Source organism: Mycteria americana, chromosome 1 (assembly GCF_035582795.1).
Source record: "Mycteria americana isolate JAX WOST 10 ecotype Jacksonville Zoo and Gardens chromosome 1, USCA_MyAme_1.0, whole genome shotgun sequence".
In the NCBI taxonomy this organism is placed as follows: Eukaryota; Metazoa; Chordata; class Aves; order Ciconiiformes; family Ciconiidae; genus Mycteria; species Mycteria americana.
In genome coordinates this window covers 142,316,499-142,342,943 of record NC_134365.1, presented here as the reverse complement: position 1 = coordinate 142,342,943, position 26,445 = coordinate 142,316,499, and the positions used below count along the sequence as shown (strand labels likewise).

The following is a 26,445-nucleotide window of genomic DNA, read 5'->3' as shown; positions in this document are numbered from 1 at the left end:
TTCAATTTTAGCAGAGGAAGAAAACATGATAATATAATAATTTCTTACACCCTTCTTTACAAGATATTTTTACATTCAAACATTACACTTCTGTTATAAATTTGAACTAGGATTTCAGATTTTAGAAGACCACATTCACTGAAAAAGGCAAGAACTTTTAATGTTAAAAAATACACATATCAAAGAGTGCAAATGTTTTATTTCTTGTGGCTAGTGCTAAGTGTTCAAGTCCTGTAGAACACTGCAAGGTACGTATTAGATCAGCAATATTGCAAGCATCCAATTAGCACACACAACTATTTCATTAAGTGAACAATACAGATTGTAATTTTTCATGGTACAACCTCAATTTGTCTTTCACATAACATTGAAAAAGACTTTTCCAAATTTCTGCAATTATGACAACACAAGCTTTTTACAAATCCCATGCTCAAGTCCTCAGCTAAAGCAAAATGGATCTAAGCTTGAACCTTCTCAAAACAAGACAACTACCAGGCAAGTACAATTCCCATTCTGATGCGTTTATGCAGATCTTCGGAGTGCAACTGTTACTTTCTTGGCAGAAGCAGATGCAATTCCATTGGGATTTTTATTTCCATAAACTGGAATTGGGACAGCAATCCCTTAGATTCTGTAGGATGCCCGTAGCTGTGTTTTGACAGCCATCAGGTTTTGTTAATTTTCTATGTACCATCTATTCAAACCAGTTTTCTTTCAGTAAAAAGTGGACAGTATCATCAAACCCATTTTGGTACAATGATTCCATTTTCTCCTGGTTTGGTGGGAACAAAGCTTGATTAAGTCTTACTAGATTGGCCAGAGACAGCTGCAACAGAGCGAGAAGCTATAAATTAGTTTATCAAAGCAACTTATGTAGACCTGACTGTGTTGCTATCTGTTCCATCATCTGTTTCATGTAGCATATGTAAAAACAAAAGACCAGCATGGCCCTGTCTACACTAGTAAATTAACTGTGTCCAGGTACATGGCTGAGCGCCAAGACAAACTGGCACAAATGGTCTGCATATACACTATTAAATTCACTCCTCCAAGACAGACCGTCTGCCTGTAAAACTGCGCAAAGTTTCTGAAACATTTTAACTTCGGAAACATTCCCAGAACTGTCTGGCAGAGTGGTAGCTGGCACATGCTAAACTTGTGCAAGGAAATATTTTGACAGCTTACTAGTGCAAACAACCACATTCTTGGAAACATTCCCAGGCAGTGTTTAACATATGAGTATAAATGTAGCTTGTATTACCAACAAATTAAGAACTACTCAGCATCTCAAGTGGTCACTTTGATGGTGTAAAAAGATTTCAGAACTCTATTATTGAATAAAGACATTATTAAATTGTTTACAACAAAATTAAAAATATAATTAGATTTAATAAAGTTCTGAACACTTAATTTACATGATTAATTTAATGCTTTAGCCACATACTTTATTACACACAATTTTGAAAAACAATATCAAAATCATCTTCATTATTTGAAGTAAGCAATTATTCAAATTGACACTAATAGATGGAGGAGGTTCAAAGAGACAGAAAACTGTTCACATTCCAATCCAGATAAATGAAGATATACAACTCTTCATTTTATGCAGATTACAATATCGCTGAAAAAGATTTATTCTTAGTTCACATTTTTACAGCTCTAAAAGCTAAGAGTGCTTCAAATGGAATAGTTTAAAATTTTTGCCTGAGATTCTGCACAAGTCTGCACTTGCAGGACCCTGGAAGAAATGTAAATCTGCAATTAATTTTCTGTCTCTAAACTAATCTCATCACCAGCTCATTTTTCTTCCTCTAGATGCACTAGCTATTAGATACAAATCACAACCAAGAAACGTACAGTAAGGTATTGCATATATTTTCAATATATATGAAATCAATAGTGTCATGCTTTATGATCATTTACCAAGTACTATCATGCTTAAAATCTCTGTGAAACAAAATAAAGATTCAGAAATTGGTCCAATTTAAGATTACATTACTCAAGAAAGCATATTAAGAACTGTCTAAAAGAACCTTTAAAAAAAAAGTACCAATTATTGCTAATCTTTATTTTTTCTTTCTAATGGAGTTTTGTTGACAGCTAGGGCTACAGCTATTCAATATTTTCTTTCATCATGTCAAAGGAAGCAATACTGTGGTTAAAGTTTGTGAGACAAAGCTTGCAAAGACAGAAATGGCAACGATGACAAGGAGGCCATAAAAATCAGTCTTAGCCTATATTTCAATATACAGAAATGTTTCTGTAAATCTAACAAAATAATTTCTGGAAAAGTGTTGTGGTTACAAATGTTCAAAATCTTAACATGAGCTCTCTTGAGCAATGAGTTGACAAGTCATTGTATACCATTTCAAATGTACGACAAACTTGTATTTTAAATTCAGTTAGAGCAGCTAATTTCAATAAGTATGAAGAGATGCTCTGGAGTTTCCCTCTCCTGAGGTATTCTACAGAATTCTTTATTTTTCTTCCTCTATAAACACTCTGCCTAGCCAAAGACAACTGATACTTAAGGCAAGCCTAGATTATTTACATTTAATAGCCTGTGATAATTTGCTCAATTTTGTACTAGATCAATGCTTTTCAGCCTTTCTGACAAAATTTATTCTACATTTTCCTTCCCTTGTGTTCAAGAAAAAGTTTACATTCCATTAGCAAAACAGAAAATGCCAAAATTACTTAAGTTGATATATACGCAGAAAATAAACACTTAAAAATAAGCATAACCTTAACTGCTCAATTATGTTTTCTTCTTCTGAAGTTATTTAATAAACAAGCAACTCACCATTATATCTTGTTTTGCAAATTTAACATAAAGATCCACACGTCCTTTATCTTGTGGACAGATATCTGATCGACCGCTGAAAGGAGAAATTGTCACAGTTCTTCCAACAGGCAAGATAGGAAGGCCATTGGTAAGGCCACCATCAACCCACTTCTATTGGAAAATAAAAATATTTTCAAAGTAACCTTAGTACAGTATGTTCATAACTGAATACTTCATCCTTCCTGTCCCTGCCTCCTCCACCCCACCCTCAAGAAAACTTACAAGTTTCCTTCTCAGAATACTATGAATAAGCTTGAGCGTGAGGCATAAAAATCAAGGAACTGACAATGTACACACAGAGTGTTTAATCAATGAGCATTTGACATAATGTGTAAATATGTGTGCAATATATTTATCAAGCTACTGATATGGCTGGTTAGTTGACCTAATAACAAAATGCCCCATACAGAATTTTTCTCAACACATACATGAAAAGATAAGATTGTTAGTATTACATGTGAACCATATCAGACAAAACTCCTAAAACATTACTCTGATTCAAACTAGGAGCTGGATAATCTGTAGGTGTTTACATCTATATGTAAACTGACTGCACAAACTAAACCAAATATGACTTCTTCTTCCAGAGCCTCTTGTCTTCTTACATACACAACACACGACAGCAATAGCTGGAAACCAGAGGGTAAAGGTGGGAAGGAGCTGAACAACTATGGCACATAAGAGGGAGCAGACATCGAGTCCGCTACAGGAGTTGAGTACCAGAAAGAATGAGGAAGAAAAAACAAAACCAACCAATGAATTTCTTGCACAGCTCCACATATTTCTTGGTTCTAAAGGCAGTCTAGGGGTGCAAGCCTGAGCTTCAGAGGGACCATAGCCAAATTCCATCCCAGTATAAGCAGGGACAGCTGTGACATCTCTTTCCAATGTATTTTATACATTCATATTTCTTACTGTGCTTACATGCATAACCCAAAACTCAACATCAGTCTACTGGCTAGATGCATTCACTGACATCATACATGAGGTCTGGTGATCAGATGCATCTCACTGAAGTTTATACATCTACAGCCAAATTAGTCATTCTACACTTCCTTTACTGTCAAGGGAGAGAAAACGCTTCTAGCACATGACCCACCTTATCCTAAAGTAGGCATTTACAGCTGATTTGAATTGTGCTGAAAAAGTGCTTTCTTCTCTTCTTCTCCACTAATTATAAAGGAAACACACATTAACTATGGAATATGTAGACTACTGCAGACACCTAAAGCTAGTCAAGTTGAAATGCTGTAAGAAATAATATTATAAGATTCACCTCAGTGTTTCTTAAGGGTCTGACCTCCCCAAAGATAAACTGAATGCTCCAGGATGTCAGCTTCAAGTTTCATTAACACAGAACACTACAATCAAATGGCAAATTGTACTAGTACTCTTCAGCACCAGTCAGGCAGAAATTTTCTCCTGTAGTTGATACTATATGTGACTGTTATGAAATGGCAAAATAATGCAAGTTTCCCTACAAAATTACTTAAAGTGCTACAGGAATTTAGTCACAAAATTTAAAAAAAACCCCTCTCACAAAAAGTATACTATTGGGGAGTTGTTTACAAAATCTAAATTAAACTTGTCTTCAAACTGTTGGCAAGACACTAGCTTTCAGTGCAGTGACTGCTATACAGAAAGCATTATCTCAGGTTACAGTGTTTGTTCTTCAGAAGCCCCTGAGATTCTCTGAGGTCCATCACTTGGTTGTATAGATCCCTCTCAGCTGTGTCCTTTACTCTCGCTTAAAGCAAACCTCCTTTTAATTCTGTAGGTGTAGATTTCTCCCAGTGCCACATTTGAGTTCATGGAACCAAAAGACTTTGATGTCACTTGCCCCTCCTTTCACTGTCAACTCCCGTATCTGGCAATATACGGATTTACTCTTTCACACATGGATATATACCACTTAAAAGTTCTCCCACTTTTAAAAATTCTGATTATTTAGGTTTTTTCCCCCCTCTCCTCTTCTGTAACTTCAATATTTATTTGAAAATCAAAATATTTACCAAGGCAAGGGCAATACTTTTTATTAAGCATGATCTTTTGTAGATTCTGTTATTCCTGGCTGACATGCCCTTTCAAACATTTGGGAGAAACTGCTTCTCAGTCAAAAATATTTTGGCTCCACAGTCCCTCATGTTACATACTTAAAATAAAACATTTATATGCTGCAAATAAAGAGGTATAATACCCCAGATTCTTTTAATTCCATTAACCAATTCCTGAGAAATGCTTCTTAGCTGATGAGGCAAATTCCTGGTAACTTCTGAGTTAGTTTCTTCTTTGTAAGTACAGTGCAAAGACAGAGAAAGTTCTGAAATAATGTGCAATGGAAACCAAACCAGACAATGAAATTAAAGATCTGGGCTGGACTTAACAGAATCTACCTATTTACCAGTAGATGGTTTTTACAAAGCTGCTCTGTAAGAACTACAGTGACACAAACTACAGCCCCATCATCTGATACAGTCAACTCAATCATCTGCAGATCTCTACCCGTCTTAAAGATTAACCCTGCCAGAGATTCAGAGGACACCAAACCAACTCAGAGAAAGATAATTTCACATGGAGCAAGTTTGCCCTGCTGTTACTGGAAGCCTAGTCCAAGGACACCTTAAATACCCAACCCAGATAAAAAGCTAGTTGAGGCCAGTAGCAAACTACAAATTCTCAGCTGTTATTTTACACTCCCTTTTCCTTCAGATTATTTTTAGGCTCATCAAACCAGAAGAAAACATACTATGAACAGACAGATGTTCTGCCTATGCTACCGTGCAATTTAGCTTATGCACCGCAAAAGTCCAGCCTCCAAGCACGCATCATACTACAGGTATGCTTGCTAATCCCAGTGTGAGCCAAATGCTTCCCAAAAAGCATTCTTCCTAAAAAGAAAACGGAAGTGAAATGCTGGGAGCAGTCTACCCTGGGGTTCACTCTCTATAGGCAGTATGGACAGGCTAGCAACAGGTTTAGCTATTTTCTGACACTATTCTAGCAAAACTGCACCATGCTCCCTTATGTATCAGGCAACACATACCTCAGATAACATACTGAAATACATTTCAAAAACATTCCCAGATGACCTGGCGATATGTATGCAAGTGACTTATGTAGCCCAGAGAAGATCCAGACCAACTGTTCTGAAGCACAGATAAGGCCAGTAGACTCGAGCAGCTAGCAGGGAGTAAGCTCAGTTCCACGCTGCCATGGACCATACGGCCTAAGGAATTTACTCCCTGAAACTAGTGTAAATGCAGACAGGACTTTGATCTGTTACAGTTAAAGCTTTCAGGAAACTTGGAGTATGGTGCTAATATGATAGGTGGCCTTGCAGAGCCAAATCAATATCCAATCCATCTTACTGACTTCAGTGCTTACTACGTCTGGATCATGAGGTTACATGCCATGTATCTGGCTCTACACTGCATGCTTTAGGACCCCTATTACCCACCCACATATCCTCATTACCCACTATTCCAAGCCATGGAAATACTATTGCAACAGAAATCCTACGGTCTTTGCTCTCACTCTGCTCCAAGTATTTTGGACTAAAGAATGGAAGTCACATTCATTTATGGGCAACAGTTTTCTCAAAAAAAAAAAAAAAAAAAATTTCCCCAAACCACAAATGCACTGTTTTACAGAATATGAGAAAAGTCAGTGCAGACATGCAGAACTAATCATTCTAACACATAACAATAAATGAAAGCAACCTTCTTCTCAGAAACTAACTGCCTGTTCTGAATCTCACTTACGAAGAATAGCAAGAAGCTTTGGGAATGACAACAAGCTTTCAAGTAACAGAAGAACCAGCTTCCGTGAAATATTCATTGATTTCACTTCTGAATGCAAAAAATAAAGTTGGGCAAGAATGAGAACTGTCCACTAAGAAGAGGCTGCAGGTGTTTCAGTAAACACTACAATACCCAAGCAAATCATAATAGCAGTGTTCATCCAGTAAAATGGGTTTTAAATGAGTTTTGGACAAAACTCTGAGCCAACTTTTCAATTTCTTAATTGAAAGAACAACACAAGAAATTTAACAAAGAAACTTCCTTCCTTTTAACTAATGGCAGAATGAACCTAAAACAACCATGTATGCTCCTTGAACTGCACAAGCAACATATAAAGACTCCAACAAAATTTCCAGACCCTGGGAAGCTGCAAGCAGTCTCCATTTAACACAAGCAGTCAGGTAATACTGATTTAAACTTGTCAAACATTTTAGCTGGTATGTACTGTTGTATACACAATTTAAAGCTAACAAGTTTTCTGACATAATGAATTCCAACTCCTTCTTGCTAGAGACAAATGCATATGGTTTTGTGGGGTTTTTTTGGCAGGGTGGCTGTGAGTATTATAGATGTTCTAAAGGCATCATTTGGATGAGTATGAGGAAATAAAGGAAAGAGTATTATGTAGTATTTCTCAGAAAGAAAAAAAATGGCTATTTTCATGCTTTTAGTAATTACAAACAGACTAAATAGTCAAAATTATTCTTAAAATGGTAAAATATTTATGTAATAAAGACAAAAAACTTATTGAAGCTAAACCAAGTACAGGCCACTGTGAAAAGGTTTTCTTATAGTACTGTACACCTCTGAAAACTTCATAGCTCTGTGCTATAGGGGAAAAAAAAGTTTATCCTTTAATGTTTGTCCAGAGGTAAGAGATTTGAAGGTGCCTGGTGAGCATGTTCTCATGTTCTGTACAGAATTACAACACATATGTAGAAAGAACCATGTACTCCAGCAGTGTCCAAGCTGCCAAAACCTCCTTTATCATTCCTTCCATTAAACAGAAAAGCAGAATGGTGGTCCTTTAAATTGCAAAAAACATTTTAGAGTTGGTAACACAGCTTGTTGTGAGAAGCATCTTTACTACGAGAAGCTGCTTCTCATGGTAAGCATTAGACATTATCTTCAGGAAACAGCTTCACGATACAAAGATCATTTCAGTCTCAGCACGCACAGTTTTTGAAACAACACATGAACAAACTCATGTCATCTTTCATGGTGTTAATCTACAGTATCAACAGAAACAGTAACTATTCTACAAAATACAGTACTGCAATTCCCATCTACCCTTCCCCTAAGATCAAATAATGACATCATAAATTAAGAATGCTCTTACAAAAGAAAAAAAAAGAGCTGATAGTTAAACTTAATGAAAAATTACCTCTCCTTTATATTCCACTGGTTTAATTCCTGCATATACTGGTACAAAACTACTTGCTAGCAAGACCTAGAGAAAAGAAAGAAGAAAGAATAAAGCACATAAGTGAAGAAAAGGCAACAAAGTAATTCTGAACCAATACATATTTTCATAAACATTTATCTGTATTAAATAATATAGCAGTAACCAGTTAACATATTAGTTTTTCATAAAAACATTTTCATCTCAAAAATGCCTTGTTGTTGTGGTATGTCAAAATATGATTACCACTATTCAGTAGGGTTTGGGTTTTTTTCTGACTTGATGGTGACAACTCTCAAAACAAAATATCACAAATTAACTCATTGAGTAATGTGATTCAAAAGAGTATGAACTTAGTCTTACACAATGTGAAATAAATGTGATTTTGCAGAAACTAAATATGCTGAAAAAAATGCCATATAGAGTATTGCCAAAGAAGAAGCTGACCCAATCATTCTGCTGGCTTATTAATATAGTTTTTACTCTTCTAACAAACAGATTTTCTAAGAATTCAAAATTTCCAAAATAAACAGCCTGAAAATTCACATATGTATATCTTTATCAGTATCCAATACTTTACATTTAATACATTCAAGTATTAACAAATTACTACTTGTCCTATTGTAAGCCTACATTGCTGTCTACAGCAGTTCTCAATTTTTTTTTTGCAGACCAAGACACCTCTTCTGTCATGTACAGATGTGCACACACACACACCTTTCTATCCACTCATAGTAATATCTATGAGTGTGCGTATGTATCTCTATACCTATGTATCCACCTACATACATGCAATTAGGATACAGCATTTCAAAGAGAAGGGGTAGATACGTGGATGAAGTGCAATATGTCAGAAATTTTCGTATAGCTAAATGTGTAGAATATGCATGCATGTGCTTGCATGGCAGCATGAGACACAAATCTGGGGAACAGAACCAGGTTACAGACTGCAGTATATACTATGTGAAAGATGATCAGGTATAAAAAAACCCACAATCCATGGAGATTATGGAAGAAAATGCCTGAGCTTTTTTGGTGGAATTGCATTTATTTTTACAACAAATTAACCTACTTTCAGTATTAAACACCTCTCCTCCCCTAACAAGTTTTAACTGAGACTATATGAAGCCTTTCACTTTGAGAACTCTTTTCTTGCCTATTTCTCTTCCCAGTGATCTAAAGAACCAGAGCTTTGTCTGAGCTCAGATAAAAAGGCTTTCTCTTCTTATTTTCCACACTACAAATGTGAAATTGTAGCTATTTCTCTACCAGACAGGCCTTTCCCTCACAAAAGTGTAAGATAAGGTCCCCGTTGAAACCATTCCTCTCCAGATTTTCATAAGTGACATCCTACAGGGTTCCCACGTTCCCCACATCAGCTTCTTCCCCTGCCCAACTCCCTTTCTCCTCTCTCCTTCAACTCCATCTCAGTAACTTCGGCCCTTCTAAACTAAGAGAAATGGGGACAAAAGGTTTACTGAAGGAAAACAGTCAAAGCCAGGTAAGCCCTGCAAAGTGTGAATTCTTTTCAAGAAGACTGAAGAAAGCAGCTGGCCTTCCTTATCTCCACTTAGATCTCAAGAGTGAGGTGAGGAAGGAAGAGTTTGGAGAACTAACACTTTCAGTATTTCCCTACCACTAACAGACCAGTGTTGACTCCTATTCACTGCTTCCACCTTTCCAAACTAAATACAACAGCGTTCTGTGCCCTGCTCCCTCACAAACATACAAATCATGCCTCTCTTCCCTGTCACCTCCAGTTTAAGAACTGCAAGTACAGGAACACTGGTACGTGACGATTGTCTTTGCATATGTAAAGACTATTTCAAAAGTGGGAGATTATAAACTGCCGTTCCAAGTCCACTGGGAATAGTAAAAGAAAATAAAAGCTTAAAATTGTAGCACATATATTCAGTTTAGTCATTATGAAAAACTTTGGAGCCATAAGGCTTGTTAAGCATTGAAACCAATTACATATGGAAGCTGAAAGATTTCTGGCAGAGGCTACAGAAGTTTTGCTGTTATAAAAAACCGTTTGCCCAGTAGTATCTTTATCCATCCCTTGGATATAGTAAATCGCGTATAGGAAAGGCGTAATACGATTATATAACCTAACAAGCTCTATCCTCCATGCTACCAGGGCAGCCACCAACATTCAGACTGTTGTATAAATGACACATGCATAGCTGAAGGCATGCACAAAAACATGCATTACGAGATGCACTGAAAGAACAGACAATATGAATGGATTCCAATGAGCAATTATTTGGAATTTTATTACTATTATTCCAACTCATTCCACTGCTAGCATATGGAACAAAAGAACAGAACAGAAATGGTTAAGTCAATGAAAGAACTATTGAAATACTAATAAAATACATGTATTTCCAAAGTCATCTTGAAGCTTCTAACTATCTTCAGGTTAGAAGATTTCACTGCAAAAAAACAAACTTACAGAATAATAATCTCCATGCTTGTCACTGCTGGCTACCATAGCTAGAAATAACACTGCATAATTTGAGATAAACTTTTTGCATAATTATCTTTGCATGATTAAGTCCTACAAATTTTGCGAACTGATTGACTGTGTAGAATATCAGGGTCAAGATTTTAAAAAATTATACTGTAAAGGCAAACTTCCACTACATACTTTGAGATTTTGTTAACAAGTGTGATTTTTATTTTTCTTTAAATGTTAATTATAAGGGATCTCTTATTTACTCTAAGCATCCACAAGGACAGGGAAAGAAGGAATTCCTTCTTATTCTATTTCCTCCTTTATTCTGCTATATCTTGTGATGTCCTCCACTAAGATATAATCAATTACTAGAAAGAACATTTGCTTTACATGCAACTGAATTCATCCTACCATTTCATATCAGCTTATGTATACAATCCTGATCCAAATTTAAAAAGTGGTATTCAAAAGAAAAGAGATAGGCAGTAAAAGATACGCTTTCCAGCGAGAGTTAAAATATAGTTTATATATGGTACTTAACATTACATTATATCTATTCCCCACAAGGACTTGTAGAAAGTGTTGGATTTTATTTTTTTTTCTTTTTAAGACAGGAACTTTCTTTTCTTTACTTTCGTTTGTGATGAAACATAATATAAACAGTATCAGTGAAGTAAGACATGCAAAAAGACTCAGTGAATTGTTACAAAATTTGGAGATCCTCTATTTTATTCTCATCTACTGTAACCATTAGTTACCCTGTTACTTTTTAAACAGACTTTGCCTACAAGGTAGTACTTTAAAAACAGATGAAATAAACACACACACACAAAAATTTTAGCAAAATTTGTGAAATTGCACGATCAAATTCTGCTTCCATTGTTTATGTTATGGTTGTAGCATCACTGATAGTGTAAGTGATTACTTGAGGAAAACAGTGATTTATTGTACGGCTAATAACATACTCCTAAACCTTGAAGAAACTCAAGCATTTTTATTTAAAGCAGCAATATTCAACTTCATTACCTTAATGAGGTCCTCCCTGGAGGCAAAACTTGAAACCAAGTGATTTTCCCCATTTTTGGTGTTAGTGACTGACACATAGAGACGGTTCTCAGCTATCTCATGAGCATTAGAAGGAAGAATAGAGTCTACGCCTTCCCTAGAGCAAAGAAAATGCTAAACATTATTCACCATCATTATTTAAAAACCTTGCAAATATGTTAGGGGTGAAAGAGTGCTGAGCTCCCCACAGTACAGAAAAAATATGCACGCTTTCCATTTTCATTTAGAGAGCTTCACACAAAAATGATCTTAGAGATGTGTTAAGATAGGTACCTAAGTGTTTTCATAAAATCATAACCAGGCGTTACAGCCCCGAAGTCCAATTTTCTAACTTCCTCTGCAAATCCATAGGCAAACTGCTTACATTTCTGCAAATTAAAATATTAACCATTAAGGATGTTTTAGTTATGGGAAGCATGTTCAACTGTGGTATCTAAAACATACTAGTGGCTAAAGCTTTTAATTAAGAGAGAGCTATAAGATCCGACTAAAATATTTTCCCATATGTACTTAGTTTGTAACAAGATATGCGTAACAAAATGTTCATCCTTTTATAAGAACTAATTTGTAAGAAAACAAGATCCCTAATTAAAAAAAAATAAAAATTAATAATAATAAACCATCACAAGAATACCACTTTAACAATCAAGGAAAGTTAAAGGCTATTTTTCTATGTATTACCACTGCTAAATAATCAGTTCTCTGAACCATGTCATTACAAGATCATTTATATTTCAAGTGTAAAGCCACCTTTTATTTTAAAGACTAATTCAGTACTGAAACCAGACAAAAGTACCTGAAGAACCCTATAAGCATTAAAAAAAATTACCATTAGTACAATTTCTTCTCAGTAATGCAAAAACCATGCTACTAACAAATACACATATTTAATGAATAAAATACTATGGAAATACTTAATGAATGGAATACTATGATGGAAGACAAAGGAAGAAAAGAAAACTACAGAAAACCAGGCAACAGATTTCACTGCACGGAGAACGTTTTATGCAAGCCGAAATGCCTAACGTTAATGACTGTAGAAAAATAGCTTGAAGTGTGAGCCATAAGAACTCCAAAAGGAGAGTAAAGGAATAGGTAGCATTTATTTTTTAGCAAAAACATTCTGAAACAATGAATTATGATTCTGAATGCTTAAGACTCACTATTCAGTATTCGTATTCCCTTTTTATCCTTTCATGCAGACCTCTCTAATGATTTTAGGGACTTGGGAAAAAACTAAATCCAATCCTATGCAATTCTGAAACTGATACTCAGTAAATGTATTATATTCATGTTCACCTATATAACCACATGTTTACAGAATAAAAGATCTGTCTATAGATCGTTTGGGGTTCCTGGCTTATTAGCTTCCTGCATGAAGAACAAATATGTTGCTAGTAACAAAATAAATGATTGATGTGACTGGGGAAAGAAAAAAAAAAAAAGAGAAAAGCAAACGTCCTATTGAGGAGGAGGGTACAGGATTTAATGGAAGGAAAAACAGGGAAGAGTTGGGGTGAGGATTAGTATGAGATCAGGAGCAAGCTGGTTGGAGCAGTTTAACTTCCTCACATCACTTGTACGACAGAGCACTCACCCAAGTGAGATGCAAGAACTACATTTCTGTCTTTGCTTTCTCTATATGGCCTTCGAATAAATGTATCAAAAAAGTTCATTAAGAGGTCCATACCTCTTAAAGCAACAATCACTGTAAAGATTTGTGCTACTTCATTTCACATAGGTTAGATTTGCACCTTTACCCTAGGAGGTACTTGCCATTGCCAGTTCCAAGCCAATTCAAATATATAAAACTAGTTATATGCACCAAGTCTTGAATTTATTCTACATTAGGCAGCTAGGCTTCTTCTGTAGTCAGTCTGCTGGGAAGAGGCACATTCAGACACCTCTCTCTCTAAATAGAGAAGAAACCCACAAACCCTACACAGAAGCACCTCAGAACGACTATCTTTATATCTAAGATGCTTTAATAAAGTGATAGGAAGCTAAGAGTAATAAGGAGCTGGATGAATCCAAACCTAGGTGAATGACAGAAAACTACTTTCCATATTACAAGTACTAAGAATAGGCCATAAATTCTTGCTGCCAAAAGGGACAATTTCTTACAGCTACGAATTGTTTATACTCTTAGTGCTAGAAGCTTTAAACAATACATCTAAATTTTAAATAGTGACTGAGGACATGTTTAGAAATTGTAACTACTTGTATTGAGTTACGCAAACTTGACATCAAACATGATTGAGGTACTGTTGAAATAAACAGGTACTTATAGATAACTCTATAAGCCTCCCTAGAATTCCCAAGTCCCCTGCTTTTTCAACAGTGACAAAAATCCAAGATACAACTGAAAAACATTTGCAAACTGTCATATTAGAACAGCAACAGTCGAAACAAGAAATCCTCAATGTTACATTCTCTCCAAGATAAGGAAAGGTTGTATTAGAGCTTTGAGATTAGGAGATGGAGAAAGTCCTAATTATAGCTTCTCTAACATAGCCATCTCTGGGGAAGAGGGGGAAAAAAAAAAGAAAAAAATTAACTTATGTAAGAGTTATATTTCTGGATATAAAATATTTCAAGTTATAAATGTAATAAAGGTAATAATAAAATTATCCTCATGTGAAAAGTTAATTCTATTCAGTACACAACACTGCCTTAAATTCCATTAGAATTAGGAAGAATTATTCCTCTCCCCAAAAACAGCTCTCAATTTTCCATTTAAACAATATAACAGAATGACTAAAAAGTAAATAAAAAAAGGACTAAAAGGTTCATTAAATATTCTTCAGTTTGTATTAAAATGACATATTTTCAAGGAAAAATCCATCAGACTCAATGTAATATAGGCTTAGTTTCCACAAACATAAAAAACAAAAACTCTTATAATATTTTTATTTAGAAAGATTTTTCTACGTTGGACCAGGCTGGGAACAAATGCTCATACCAAGAGCCTAGAATAAGCAGAAAAATTTCCTTGGGCTAAGAAAAGGCTAGCTGCTATGCACACCATATAGGAAATTAAAGTCACAGGTATGCATTATACCAGACAAACTTGAAACTGAACTACTAATCAGAGGCTACAGAAAAGGAGTAACACCTGAACAGAATACAAGCAAGGTTATCATCACAACAGAGTGGAACTTTCCTAATACCACATCAGAGGGGGTGGTGGGGCGGAAAGAGGCCAGAGAAGAACTTACTACTGAAAGCAACAGAAGTATAGCTCACTGCAAGCTAAGTTCATATCACAGCAGAAACAACAAACGAACAGAAAGATCAGTCGCAAAGTGTGGGACTATTGTTTGAATCAAATGCAGTGAAAGTTGTAACAAGCAAGGCCTGGAGAAAGTTACCCAATGCTCACTGGACTGAAACCTAAATGTACTTAGAAGAAAAAAATCTAACAGCCTTTTTTTCCGTCACAATAATGCTGTTTATTGTAATTCAAAATATTAAAGAAACATTAACATTTTGGCAAGGCCTAGTCCCCTACATATATTAAGGCAAAATCACTACAGGCAATTCAGGAGGGCAAAACAGCCTTAACCTAAGAGGAAAAACAAACAAAGACAAGCTAATGCTCTCCCACAGAACCTGTAAGAGCAGTCATTGAATATCACTTTGCTGTCTCTACATGACACCATATCCATGGTGAGAGCAGGGTGGCATCTCTGGAGAAAAAAAAAAAAAAAACAAACACACACGTATGCAGCATGTCAGAACAGAATGCTGTGAGGGTGAATCCTCCCTGGCATACAGTGGGGCTACTGCTGTTAAGTCGTGAACTGTACTGAGTCTAAAGGAGGTGCACAAGCCACTTTTTGCGCTGCCTAATGGAGCACACACAGGAAGGAAAAAATTTAAGCCGGTGTGTGGTGGTGTTCAACTTCCTGAAGATACAGTCCATCTGCCATTTTCATCTCCTTTCACAAAATGATGGTGCTATGCATTTGCTTAACAAAGCCTACCTCTACCCAAGAAAACGATTAACTTTGTAATGTAGAGTGATTAAGTGCATATACGTTTCGGTATATTAAAGTATATCTGGTTGCATACAACTCGGCATTCACACACATGAAATTTATATTTACATAGCTTAAAAGATAAAGTTCGTACAACAGACTTTTGTCATAAAGAAATACTTGCTTCATAAACATTTCTGCCCATGAGTCACAGATTTTTTTTTTAATGAAAAAACATACACAAGTCCTGTTCCTTTACATAAAGTAAGGAGAAAAACAAGAACCAGAATATTTTTTAAAAATGCATGGTAGATGATTCTATCAAAAATATACTTTTAAAATGATCATGTCCTACAACTCCGAGTTTATTAATTTACCTCTATATTTTCTGGTACTGCTAATAAGACAGTGGCAGCCAGTGATCCTGCAGAAGCTCCCGCAAAAGCTTTCACAACTTTCAGTAACTTCTTACCATGCCTGTAAAAAGCAGCTGCTGCCCCCAAGTGGTAAATACCCAGAAACCCACAAGCTGCAAATGACATATTGATATGTTTCATTTTTGCTGTGGAAATAAAAGTTTGACAGTCAGAAAAAGGATCAGTTAATTTTATCTTATAATATTAAGATATCTGTTCTTCTGGCACGGAACACATATAATATCTATATAACAAAAACCAGTTTATTTAAGAACAGTAAAAACTTTTGTTTACCAAATCCATCAAACAAGTAGCAGTCAGTTTAACATCTCCAAAATTGAAAACAACTCTAAAATACTTAGTACAAATCCCTTTTTCAGTCAAGAAATACATATATATATATACACACACAATGTAACTACTCATTTTCATCTAATTTGTCAAAGAAATACAAAGAAATAAAAGTAGCTACTCAAAAGTGATAGAAGAATGCTGTTGGAGAGCAAACACTGTTAGTCACCTAGAGTAAAAATCAAATTCATTATAAAACTGCTGGTTACTGTGTCATCATACTCCCCTTACAAACACACAGCCTTGAACCCAATATAATTCTCTAAGAAAGCAATTTTTCCTTCACCTTTGGAACTCATTTGCTTACTAGTATTATTAGTAATCATTAATAGACAAGTTCTTATTAAAGTAATTTATTGTTTCGAAAAACATGCAACATATCGTTGCTACTATTAAAATAAGAAGGAATAAAAAACCACCAAGGTAAAATACAAAGCACTAAATGTATGAAAACACACACACTCTGAAGGTGTCAAGCACAGAATTTAAATCGAACAAAAAACACAAACAGGATTCATAAATTCAGATCCTTCGAGGTGATTTAAAAAAAAAAAAAAGGCAGTACATTTTATATTTTATTAGCTCTTCTGTTTCTGCAAATAACTACAATTATGAGAGCAAGCTATTCCAAAGATTATGTTGTACAGGTATATAAGATATTGTACAGATTATCTTAGTACTGAATTAAAAATAAACTCCCACAGTATATTTGGGTATGTGTCAATATGAATGGGACTGAAAAAAATAGATCAGTATACTCAGGACTATACTTGATTTTTCTGGTTCATAATGAGATAGCTGATGAGACGTTTCTTTTGGAATTCACATACAGACACTGTGGTGTCAGTTCTGATGAAGACAGGCAAACATGTACAGCAACAGATTTTGGTTTAAGTTGCCTCTTCAGCTTGGAAATGGGAAGAGCAGGAAAGATGAGGATAAGAAACAGCTTTCAAAACCACTAGATAAGAAGACATGCTAAACTCAACTGCTTTAGCCATAATATGATTAGACCACGAATGGGGCTAACCAGGTTTACTATTTTCCTGAGAGAGAGAGAGAGAGAGAGAGAGAGAGAGAGAAAGCGTGCACACGCGCATCTCATAGTGCCAGGGCATACTGTTTGATGCATCAGTCATGCTGCTAAAACACTACACTATCATAAGGAAGTTTATCAACTGCACTTTACCCCCTTAACACTGGAAACACTTGCATATCCACTTGTAAATATGAATACCTGTAACTTACATCTAACACATCTGTACTGATAGAAAGGATTTCAGGTTGGCTCTTGCTGTGGCAATATGAGTGAAAGGCATTTGCAATGAAGCAAATGATAAATTGTGCTACTACTTTTAAAAATAAAGGATTTTTCAATTTAAAGAAAAATCACTGTACTACATAGAAGATAAAAAAAATTTACTCAAGATTTTACTGGAAAACAACAAACAGAATTCTACTGAAGATTTTTTTTAGTAGAGTGGAAACAAAACTAAAGAGACTTTGAAGTATGATGCCATGATGTGCTTTCTTTCAGGCTAGTTAAACTCTCTGTAGTTTAACCAACTGCTGCAGCTGTTTCCATGCCTTCTACAACTTAGGAGCAAAGACGCATTTGCATTACGGTCCACTCTGACAAAAAGGTGAAGTTGGTTAAAGCAAGTGCATTATTAAGTAGGGAAAAAAGCAAGCATGGAAGAATTAACTCCCTTTTTTGTCCAAAAGAGATTTCAGGCTCAAGACACTAACGTAAAACATTATAAGAAGTAAGGACCATGTTTACATGGTTGATTGGTCAGAAAATAAATAAGCAAAGTAAGAGTTCACAAGTCCCAAGAATTATATCCAAGGGACCTATGAAATTTAACTAAGAAACACAAGTGTAAGATAATAAGCTTATTTAAATAAAAACAAGCATATCGATGCTTATGTACATGTATATATACATCTTCTAAACCTTCTACAAGGCTCATCTACAAAGCATTCTAAAAGGTATCTCTCCCTGCTGGAAAATATTTAGATGTTCACAAATGAAAAAAAGATAAAAACTAAAAAGATTATCTAAAGCATAGTTACAGCCAGAAATTTTAGATTAAAGGATTTTTTTTTAAAAGAAAAAAAAAATCCCTACAAAATGTAGAAGACAATCACACTTCAACGTATGAAGAATTGGCTGGTATGTTTTCTGAAGTGAGAAGAACAGAGAAGGAGGTTATGTGAACTGAAGAGATTATTTGAATCTCAGATCAAAACCTACTGAAGATATACTGACTCAAGTCAGATGTCTATGCCTTCTCTTACCAGGCTTCATGAGGAAGTTTTATTTTCTTATATGAGCTTTAGTCCTATCTAATTATCAGTTATTGTGAGTAACCACTGTTCTCTTGAGTGTCTGGATACGTGGCATTCACTCTTTGATGAGAATTAATTTCTTAACACTTAGATCCCATACTTCTCTTCCTCCTTCTTCATTCCCCTACCCAAGAGACAGAGATTATTGAATGAGTATTCACATCAGTTTCTTGACTGACAAAAGGATTCCGTGAGAGACGAACATACAAAAATAAAAAAGAACACTAAGGTTTCAAGTAAAGCAATACTATTAAAGAATGCTGCTAGTCTCACACTCTGTTAAAAGTAGACTAATTTCAAGTCCAAAAAGATGAAACGAATGCAATCCAAAAAGCAGTTAAAAATAAATCTTTTTTTTTTTTAAACAAACATACTTGATCCACTGGATTTGTATGGCATGAATACAGCACTGTTTTACAGATTCCCCAAGAGAACTTCAAATCAAAAGTAGCAACAGCATGGCTGTGCTATCAAGTCACTACATTTTTATTAATTAGGGTCAGTTCCCAGATCTACATTATGTATTCATCACATACGCATGAAACTTAAAAATGCTTCAGTACAAACGTTAATTGGCAGATGACATTCAGGTTCAAATGACAGATCCAGCAGTTACATCTAGCCGCATGACTGAGAAATGGGTTTTTGCACACACATGTAACAACCCTACAAGTGGGTAAATAATGAGAGAAAAAAAAAATCATTGAATTACAGAATAATTCAGGAGGTCTCTTGCGCAATCTTCTTCTGCTCAAAACAGGGTCAGCTATCAGATCAAATCAGGTTGCTTAGGACTTTATCCAGTTGTTAACTGAAAAATCATGTAATGTTTAGCTCCTAAGTGATAGCTAGTACCTGTTGCTGGGTGAAACAATCAGGTCTTGTGAACAATCATTTGTTCAGAATATTAAAATCAGTACAGTATTGCAAATAATCAGCATTATAAACAAGAGAACATCAACATCTTCATTCAGCACTATGCATCTACCTACAGGGAGGTTCTCTACATTGATTTGAAGGCCTCTTACAACAAATCTGTAACAAAGCACTTAACCTACAAAGATGATACAGATGAACAAGAATCATGGTTCTGTAAGGAACTATCTGCTCGACAGATGCAGTTAAGCAATGTCGTTTCACCTTGCAAAGGAACCTCTGAGTAAGAGGAAAAGATAAGAAAGCATTCATTAATGTCCTGTAAAATCAGAAAAGCAAGAAACAGGAAACCAAATACTCACTTTTATAAGAATACAAACTTTCCCATTTCTTTTGATTCCTGCAAACATGTCATGGCAACACTTGATTTGCAAGTTAGAATGGTGCATTTCACAGACAGTATGATTCAAAAATGTCTTTTGCTTTGATGATCTGGTAGATCACTGCTCTTTTGATCAAAAAGAATAGTAGGGTTATAACAACTCCCAAGAGGACGTACAGAGAAACAATTAAGTCTACAGTATGACTATTCCCTGCCAATTTCTTACAGATTACCAGAAATAGGAGCACAGCCACATCTGGACATAGACCATTTTTTTCAGCTGCCTGAGCAAACAGCAGAAATCTTGCTATCTTAGAAATGGTATGAAACACCTGTTCCACAACACTTCAGAACAAATGTTCTTAGAGGGTTTAACGTAAGTTCTGACTGTTAAAGATATTATCTATTAACTCAAAGTTATCATATTGGCATGTGTTAAGAAAAAATTTCAATGAACCTTAAAAGATGCACAAGTACGTTTCAGCTGGACAGTGCACACACTGTAGAGATACGACGTAAATACAACATAGCAAATGCTTTTGCCACTGCTTTTCAAAAACGTTGTTCTCTTACATGATTGGCAAATTTCAAAATATAAAGATTTTAACTGGCTAAAGGGATAGGTATGTTTCTGTTGTCTACAAGAAAAAACAGAAGCATAAGAAAAGATAAGTACAAGAAGGCACTAGAAGGATACTGGGGCTGTTCAATCTCATTACTTTACAGATAATGCAGGAGCATTCAGGAATAAACATAAACCTAGGAGTTCTATTTAAAAGATTCTCACATCTGCGGAAAAAAAAAAAGAATTCACTGGTGATTAAAAACATACTGGGGGGGAGGGGGAGGGGGAAATTTCTGTTTACTCAGCACTATCTCATCCGTTTCTAATGCAAACCTACAAGAGAATGCATGTAAAGAGACAAGCTTATACAGCAGAATTATGATAGAGTACAATATAGCTTTTTCAGGATAGGTACTGTCTTCCTAATTGTCATGCACAAGAAATAGCACAACAGTTTCTCACACGGCTGTTTTCCTGAACAATATAATTATATAAACAGTATACAAGCTCAGTGTCTTAACCAGTCATAACTACCTCCCTGTCATCCTATTTGTAAACAAAAGCTGAAAATGCCCAAAGCAACTGACTAAAAAACCTTTTACAAACAAAAATTAAATATACATAGACTGAGAATGACCAAGCACCCCGAAGCACAGGAGCTAAAATGTATGATGCATAACAGCACATTTGGGGATTAGTTATTAGCTAGGAATGACAAAACAAGCAAAGTTATGGAAAGAACTATTTAGCTAGGCAGCATTGCTAAAATAAGGGTCATAATTGTAACCACTAATTTACCTGAATCAGAAATCACCACTCACACAGGAATGTTTAATTGTTTTTTCATGTTTATAAGAGGAAAAAGAAGTTCACTAGCATCACAGACCATTCGTAGCTTTCAGTGAATAGTCAAGAAATTGATTCTCCCAGTCAAAAATAGGCTCACACAAAACAGTAACCCATCTAACAGATTATACTCTACTTAAATGTCACCAGAGTTGCTAGCAAGAGAATGGGAAAACTAAGTTTTGCATCTATCCAGTCACACAGAATAACATTGTAAGAGTTTGATGAAGCTGAAGAAAAAAACCATTTAAATAATAATAATACAAAATAATCAGTACACAATCCAATCAGCCATTAAGACACTTAGGAAAGCTACATGAGACTTTGCAATCTACAGAAGTCGTGTATAATCCCCTTAAAATTGGAAAATAAACACAACACATGATACAAAACTTTCAAATTAAGAGTTTAGACCACCTTGATCATTAACACAAGATGTCTAGAAAGGACAGGGAAGGCTGACTCCTTAAGAAGAGGGTGCCAAAAGGTTCAATACCTTCTAATGGATGTTGGCTTCCATCACATACTCCACTGGGACTTTTTCCAGCAGCTATTTTAGTACCCTCTGCACTAGTAGCCATTCTTGTATCTACCAATTGTTTATCATTTACCTTGGAAACCTACAATCATACAGTCAAATATTACTATTTAAAAGAGAAACAACAGGCAAATATAAGATGAACATTATTTATCCTTAAACAGATTAATAAAGTCAATTAAAATAGTTGTAAAACCATCTAGATTAATTTCTCAATTGCTTACCCCCCCCTTAAACTAGTTGAAACCACAATGTTCTAGTATTCATAAAGTGCATGCAGCAATTTATATTTTAAAGAAGAACTTAATTAGACATCTAGAAAAAGAAAAACATTGCCATTTGAAACTGCCAGTGTCCAAGGTTAGCCTTAATTTTGTGTCCTTTCCCACTATTTTTGTTTATATCCACAGATTTTTTTTTATAATTAAACTCTTATGTTTTTATCCTCCCTTACCGATGCAATAAAAATTGACTTTTTTTCCCCTTTTTGTGCAACATTGCATTGTAAAATACTGCATATTGTAAAAAGTTTTCCAGAGAACTCTGGTCCTATTCTTCACTAAACGGCTGTCACTCTAACTAACAAGCCTGTCAGTTATCATGCAGTATTGTCTTAAGTATAATTTGAAAAAAATTAATGTTTCTCCCCATCTTAGAACTATCAGACACAAAAAGTTCATTCTGAAACACTAGTTCTCCTGCAACTTCTTGCTGCCTGCCCTTTTACCTTGATAGGCATCTTCAATTCATAAATAAGGCCACAAGATCAAAAGCTTAGCTCTGTAGATTCTAAAAGAAATTATATTATCACTGTATCGATGCATACCACTTATACCTAGAGCACCACAAAAATACTTACCTGGAATTTAACTCTGTTACATGGCGCTCTTATTGTGCAATAATTTAGAATTCCAATCCAGAACTGCTGAGTTTTTGGAAACACGCAACTACACAATCTGCTTTCTTTCAACTGAAGCAACAATATTTGAGCATTACAAAGACTTTTAGCAGTCCACATTTTCTTAAAAGTGACCTCTGGATCTAGATAACGTGGTAACTAAACTGATACTCTCAGAAGCTGTTTTACCATGGAGTTACAAAGGAAGTATCAATAGATGAGCTTGGACACCATAGAAGTACACAGCAGAAACTTCCTCTCTTCTAAACATAACCTGTTTAAAAACATTAAGGGGAAAAAAACAGAAAAACAAAAAAAGGGTAGTTGAAAGGCAGTTGCACATCAAGACCCTGATACTATAACAAGGCCCTCTTCACAATCCTCTCACATTCAGCTTTCAAGGGATCACAACCTAAAACACAGACGTGTTAGCAGTTGATTCATTTGACAATGAAACAGTTCTAGGCAGAACTTTTGTTCAGTAGCTACTGTCTCTCTCACCACCCTCCATCCGGCACTGTGTTGTTCACCACCAACCATAAAGCCAATTGTTCATTTCAGAAACAGGAAGGACTAAAAATTGTTAATAACGCAAAGAACAAGTGTACAAACTGTCCCTTATAATTAACGTGAATACACTGTTCCTTCTACGTCAGCTGGAAAACGTGCAAGGAGTGTTCCAGCAACTTCACACCAACTGTTCACAAAACCAAAGTGCTGACATCGAGATCCTAGTAAGAAAAACTCAAGCATGCCGGTTGGTACAAGGCAAGCCTTGTGACCTTCTGGGCTACCAGGGTATCGTAGGAGTGACACACAAATCAACTGTAAGCCTGGTTTACACCTACCAAGACTTTGACCATAAAGAATAACACATGGAAGTGCACTTGCTAATATGAAAAGAAAAACAGGTTATTGCCCTGACTACCAGTGCAAACAAACCCACTGTGATTCTGTGCAGGCAGGTCTCAGAGGTATACCATCAACTTCAAATTTAACCCCAATCAAGCCGGTGAATTTCAGGTTTTCTGCTTCATCTTGTGTGCCATGAGATGAGGCCTACAATGCGACTTAATTTTTCCTCCCTCCGCTTTGCTCAATAAACAACCTACATAAACAAGCAAACCTGAGCCGAAACTGAGAGATAAAACTTTTAAATGTAGCAAATGTATCAAACACAGAAAGTCGAGTGACAACTGAAGAGACCACAGCATTAAGAAAAGTCACGGCGTCTTGTAAACTTGCAAACGTGCGACAGAAGGGCAATGTTTTAGCGGGCCACATCCCTTCCAAATTTAAGCTCAAGACAACCCACCCCCTCGCCCCGCCGTCTCTCCCCGTTTCCCTCCGCGCAGGCTCCTGCCTCAGACCCTCCCGGGGCTCTAACGCGGCGCAGGCGACACAGCGGCGGCGCCCTGCCCCCCTCGGCTCCCCGGCGGGACCCGGGCCGCGGCGGAACGGCCCCACTGCCCGCCTTGACGGCCACGGAGACAGCTCCGTCAGGCAGCAGCAGAGGCCGACGGACAGCCCGGGCCGCCGCCGGCCCAACCGCCGCGCGCCCCCCGCCCGCGGAGGCTCGTCCTCGCGCCAACGCTCGCGAGACGGCCGGGGCCCCCCCGCCGCGCTACCTCCGCCGGCGGCGGCGCGGCCTCCGTCCGCTGCGGCGGGGCGGGGGCCCGGCCGCCCGCGGAGCCTTGGGGGAGCGGCCCCTCCCCCGCGGCGCTGCCCCCCGTGCTGCGTGCGCAGGCGGGGGCGGCCCGGCAGCCCGGGGGCGGGGGGGCAGTCGCGTCCCGGGCGCGGGGAGAAGCTGCGCCCTGGGGCCCCTCCGAGGGGCGCGGCCCTGAAGGGCAGGCTGTCGCCGGGTGAGGCGGGCTCGCTCCGCTTTCGCCACCTGGCCGGCAGGTGTTGTCTGTGGCGGCGTGCCTGCCCGGGCCGGCCTCCTCCTCCTGCGGCCTCCCGAGGGAGAAGGCCCGCGGGGCGCCTTTGCGCCCGCCTCACGCCGTCACCCTGTGAGCTGCCGCTGTCACCGGGAGACGACGTGTGGGCGGGTGTCCGCAGGCTCTGAGCACCGCCCCTGTACCGGGCCGGGCACGTGCAGGGAGGGGCTTCCTGTTGCTGAGGGGGCGACCTCAGGGCGGCAATACAGTTGATATTTTTTTATTTCCTTTTTTTTTGTGTGTGTGTGTGTGTGTTTTAATAAGCTGACTCTGCTCACCCTTTTGGCGGACGAGTACGGATTCACGCATGTACGGATTCACGGTGGGGAGGGATCCTGAACCCAACAGTGGATGAAGAAAACTAGGGAGAGCAAAGATGCCTGTGAGATAAAAGTGTAGATGTGTGAACTCTCCCAGGGGTCTGACTGGGGTTAAGACTAAACTAGCTGGGGAAAAAATGTATGTTACATTTCACACAGATTAGCCTCCACTTCTGAACGAGCTGAACCTTTCAGTGTCCTTAAATTTGACTTTTAACTTGCTTCTTATCAAATTTATGCCTGCGAGAAACAGAATATGCAGATAATACTAATGTCTTTTTTTCCACTAATTAATTTGACCCCAACATGTTACTACAGATGTAGGTTTGTAATGATGGTATCCTAAGATAGAAAATACTGGAATAAAAGTTTGCAGGATAATTTCTACATGGAATCATGCAAAGCACATATTTCTTACATAAAGTCTACAGACCTTACTGTAGCATAATCCACAATTGCACTTCCTAGCCTATAACGAGGCATAAATTAGCAGAGTTTTGACAGGAAAAAAATTGTAATATTTAAAGGGTGAATCATAGGAAAATTCACTGCTATTATGTATGTATGTTATCAGCAACTTGAAGATCGTTAGAAATGAGAACAGCAGATGTACAACCATGGGTCTGAACATTGGAACATACTGATTTACATATTACTTTTCAGCGTAAGGAAAAAACGCATTTAATGTGACTCATGCTAGTGAAATATGAACATTTAGAAAATGTTAAGTGTTACAGGCATCTTCTTGTTCAACATGACTTTGGGATTGCTTACTGTGAGTCTAACTGAATTTTTTGCTGTGTGATAGCTAGTGCATGTTGTCAATCTATAAATTAAAATACTGCTTTTAAGTAAGAGGGAAGAGAATTAAATTAATCAATGGCATAATCCTAAATATGCTTCTCATTAGGGCAATACAGAAATATCTGAGGTTTCAGCCTCAGTTTTCACAAGAACACAAAGTGTATCTCTGACATTTTTACATGACTAGTGATCTGTAAAAGCTAGACAAAAAAGAAAAGAAAGTACAGACCTGACTGAGTATGTCTCCCACTAATTAACTCCCTTTTTCTCCTCACCTTCTTTCTACCTTTTCCACGTCTGTTACCCATTGCTTTTACCTCATTCTTACCCTAATTTAAATGGCTGGTGTGATTAGCAATATTAGATGCCACTTCAGCTGATTAGTAAAATACATTGTTTGTCTCATTGCTCAGGATGGGGAATGGAAAATATTTCAGAAACAAAGGAGCCTCTTTGTATTGCACTGTGTTAATACAATTGTAATCATAAACAAGTACTGAATTTCTTGAGGTCATTAAGTTTCCCACAATCTTGTGTTTAACTTTTATTAAACCTGTTTGTGACATACATGCATTTATAAAATAGGCCCATCTCCCAAGAAAGATCACTA

The 26,445-nt window shown here is 37.0% G+C and overlaps 1 protein-coding gene across 4 annotated transcripts; it reads right to left on the bottom strand.

Annotated features, from left to right (window-relative positions):
* Positions 1-23,062, bottom strand: PNPLA4 (patatin like domain 4, phospholipase and triacylglycerol lipase). 4 transcript variants are annotated; one of them, XM_075522648.1, is made up of 8 exons: positions 22,736-23,062; positions 21,835-21,958; positions 15,928-16,112; positions 11,844-11,938; positions 11,532-11,667; positions 8,030-8,095; positions 2,804-2,956; positions 1-844 (listed from the first exon to the last, which is right to left on the bottom strand). In XM_075522648.1, the coding sequence occupies exons 1-8, from the start codon at positions 22,892-22,894 to the stop codon at positions 695-697; spliced, it is 1,068 nt and encodes a 355-aa protein (XP_075378763.1). In that variant the 5' UTR covers positions 22,895-23,062; the 3' UTR covers positions 1-694. The 4 variants fall into 4 exon arrangements, with proteins under 4 accessions (XP_075378763.1, XP_075378772.1, XP_075378762.1 ...); XM_075522657.1 differs by having other exon boundaries at positions 2-772; positions 22,736-23,060; XM_075522647.1 differs by having other exon boundaries at positions 2-826; positions 22,736-22,966.
* Positions 23,063-26,445: the final 3,383 nt, after the last annotated feature.

Bases quoted from the DNA above. Each gene is read 5' to 3' on its own strand.
- PNPLA4 (XM_075522648.1), bottom strand. From the start codon at position 22,894: ATGTGGACTGCTAAAAGTCTTTGTAATGCTCAAATATTGTTGCTTCAG. The intron at 21,959-22,735 runs GTAAGTATTTTT...GTATGATTGTAG, and splicing joins GTAACAGAGTTAAATTCCAG to GTTTCCAAGGTAAATGATAA. The intron at 2,957-8,029 runs GTAATTTTTCAT...ATTTTCCAATAG, and splicing joins CAGTGGAATATAAAGGAGAG to AAGTGGGTTGATGGTGGCCT.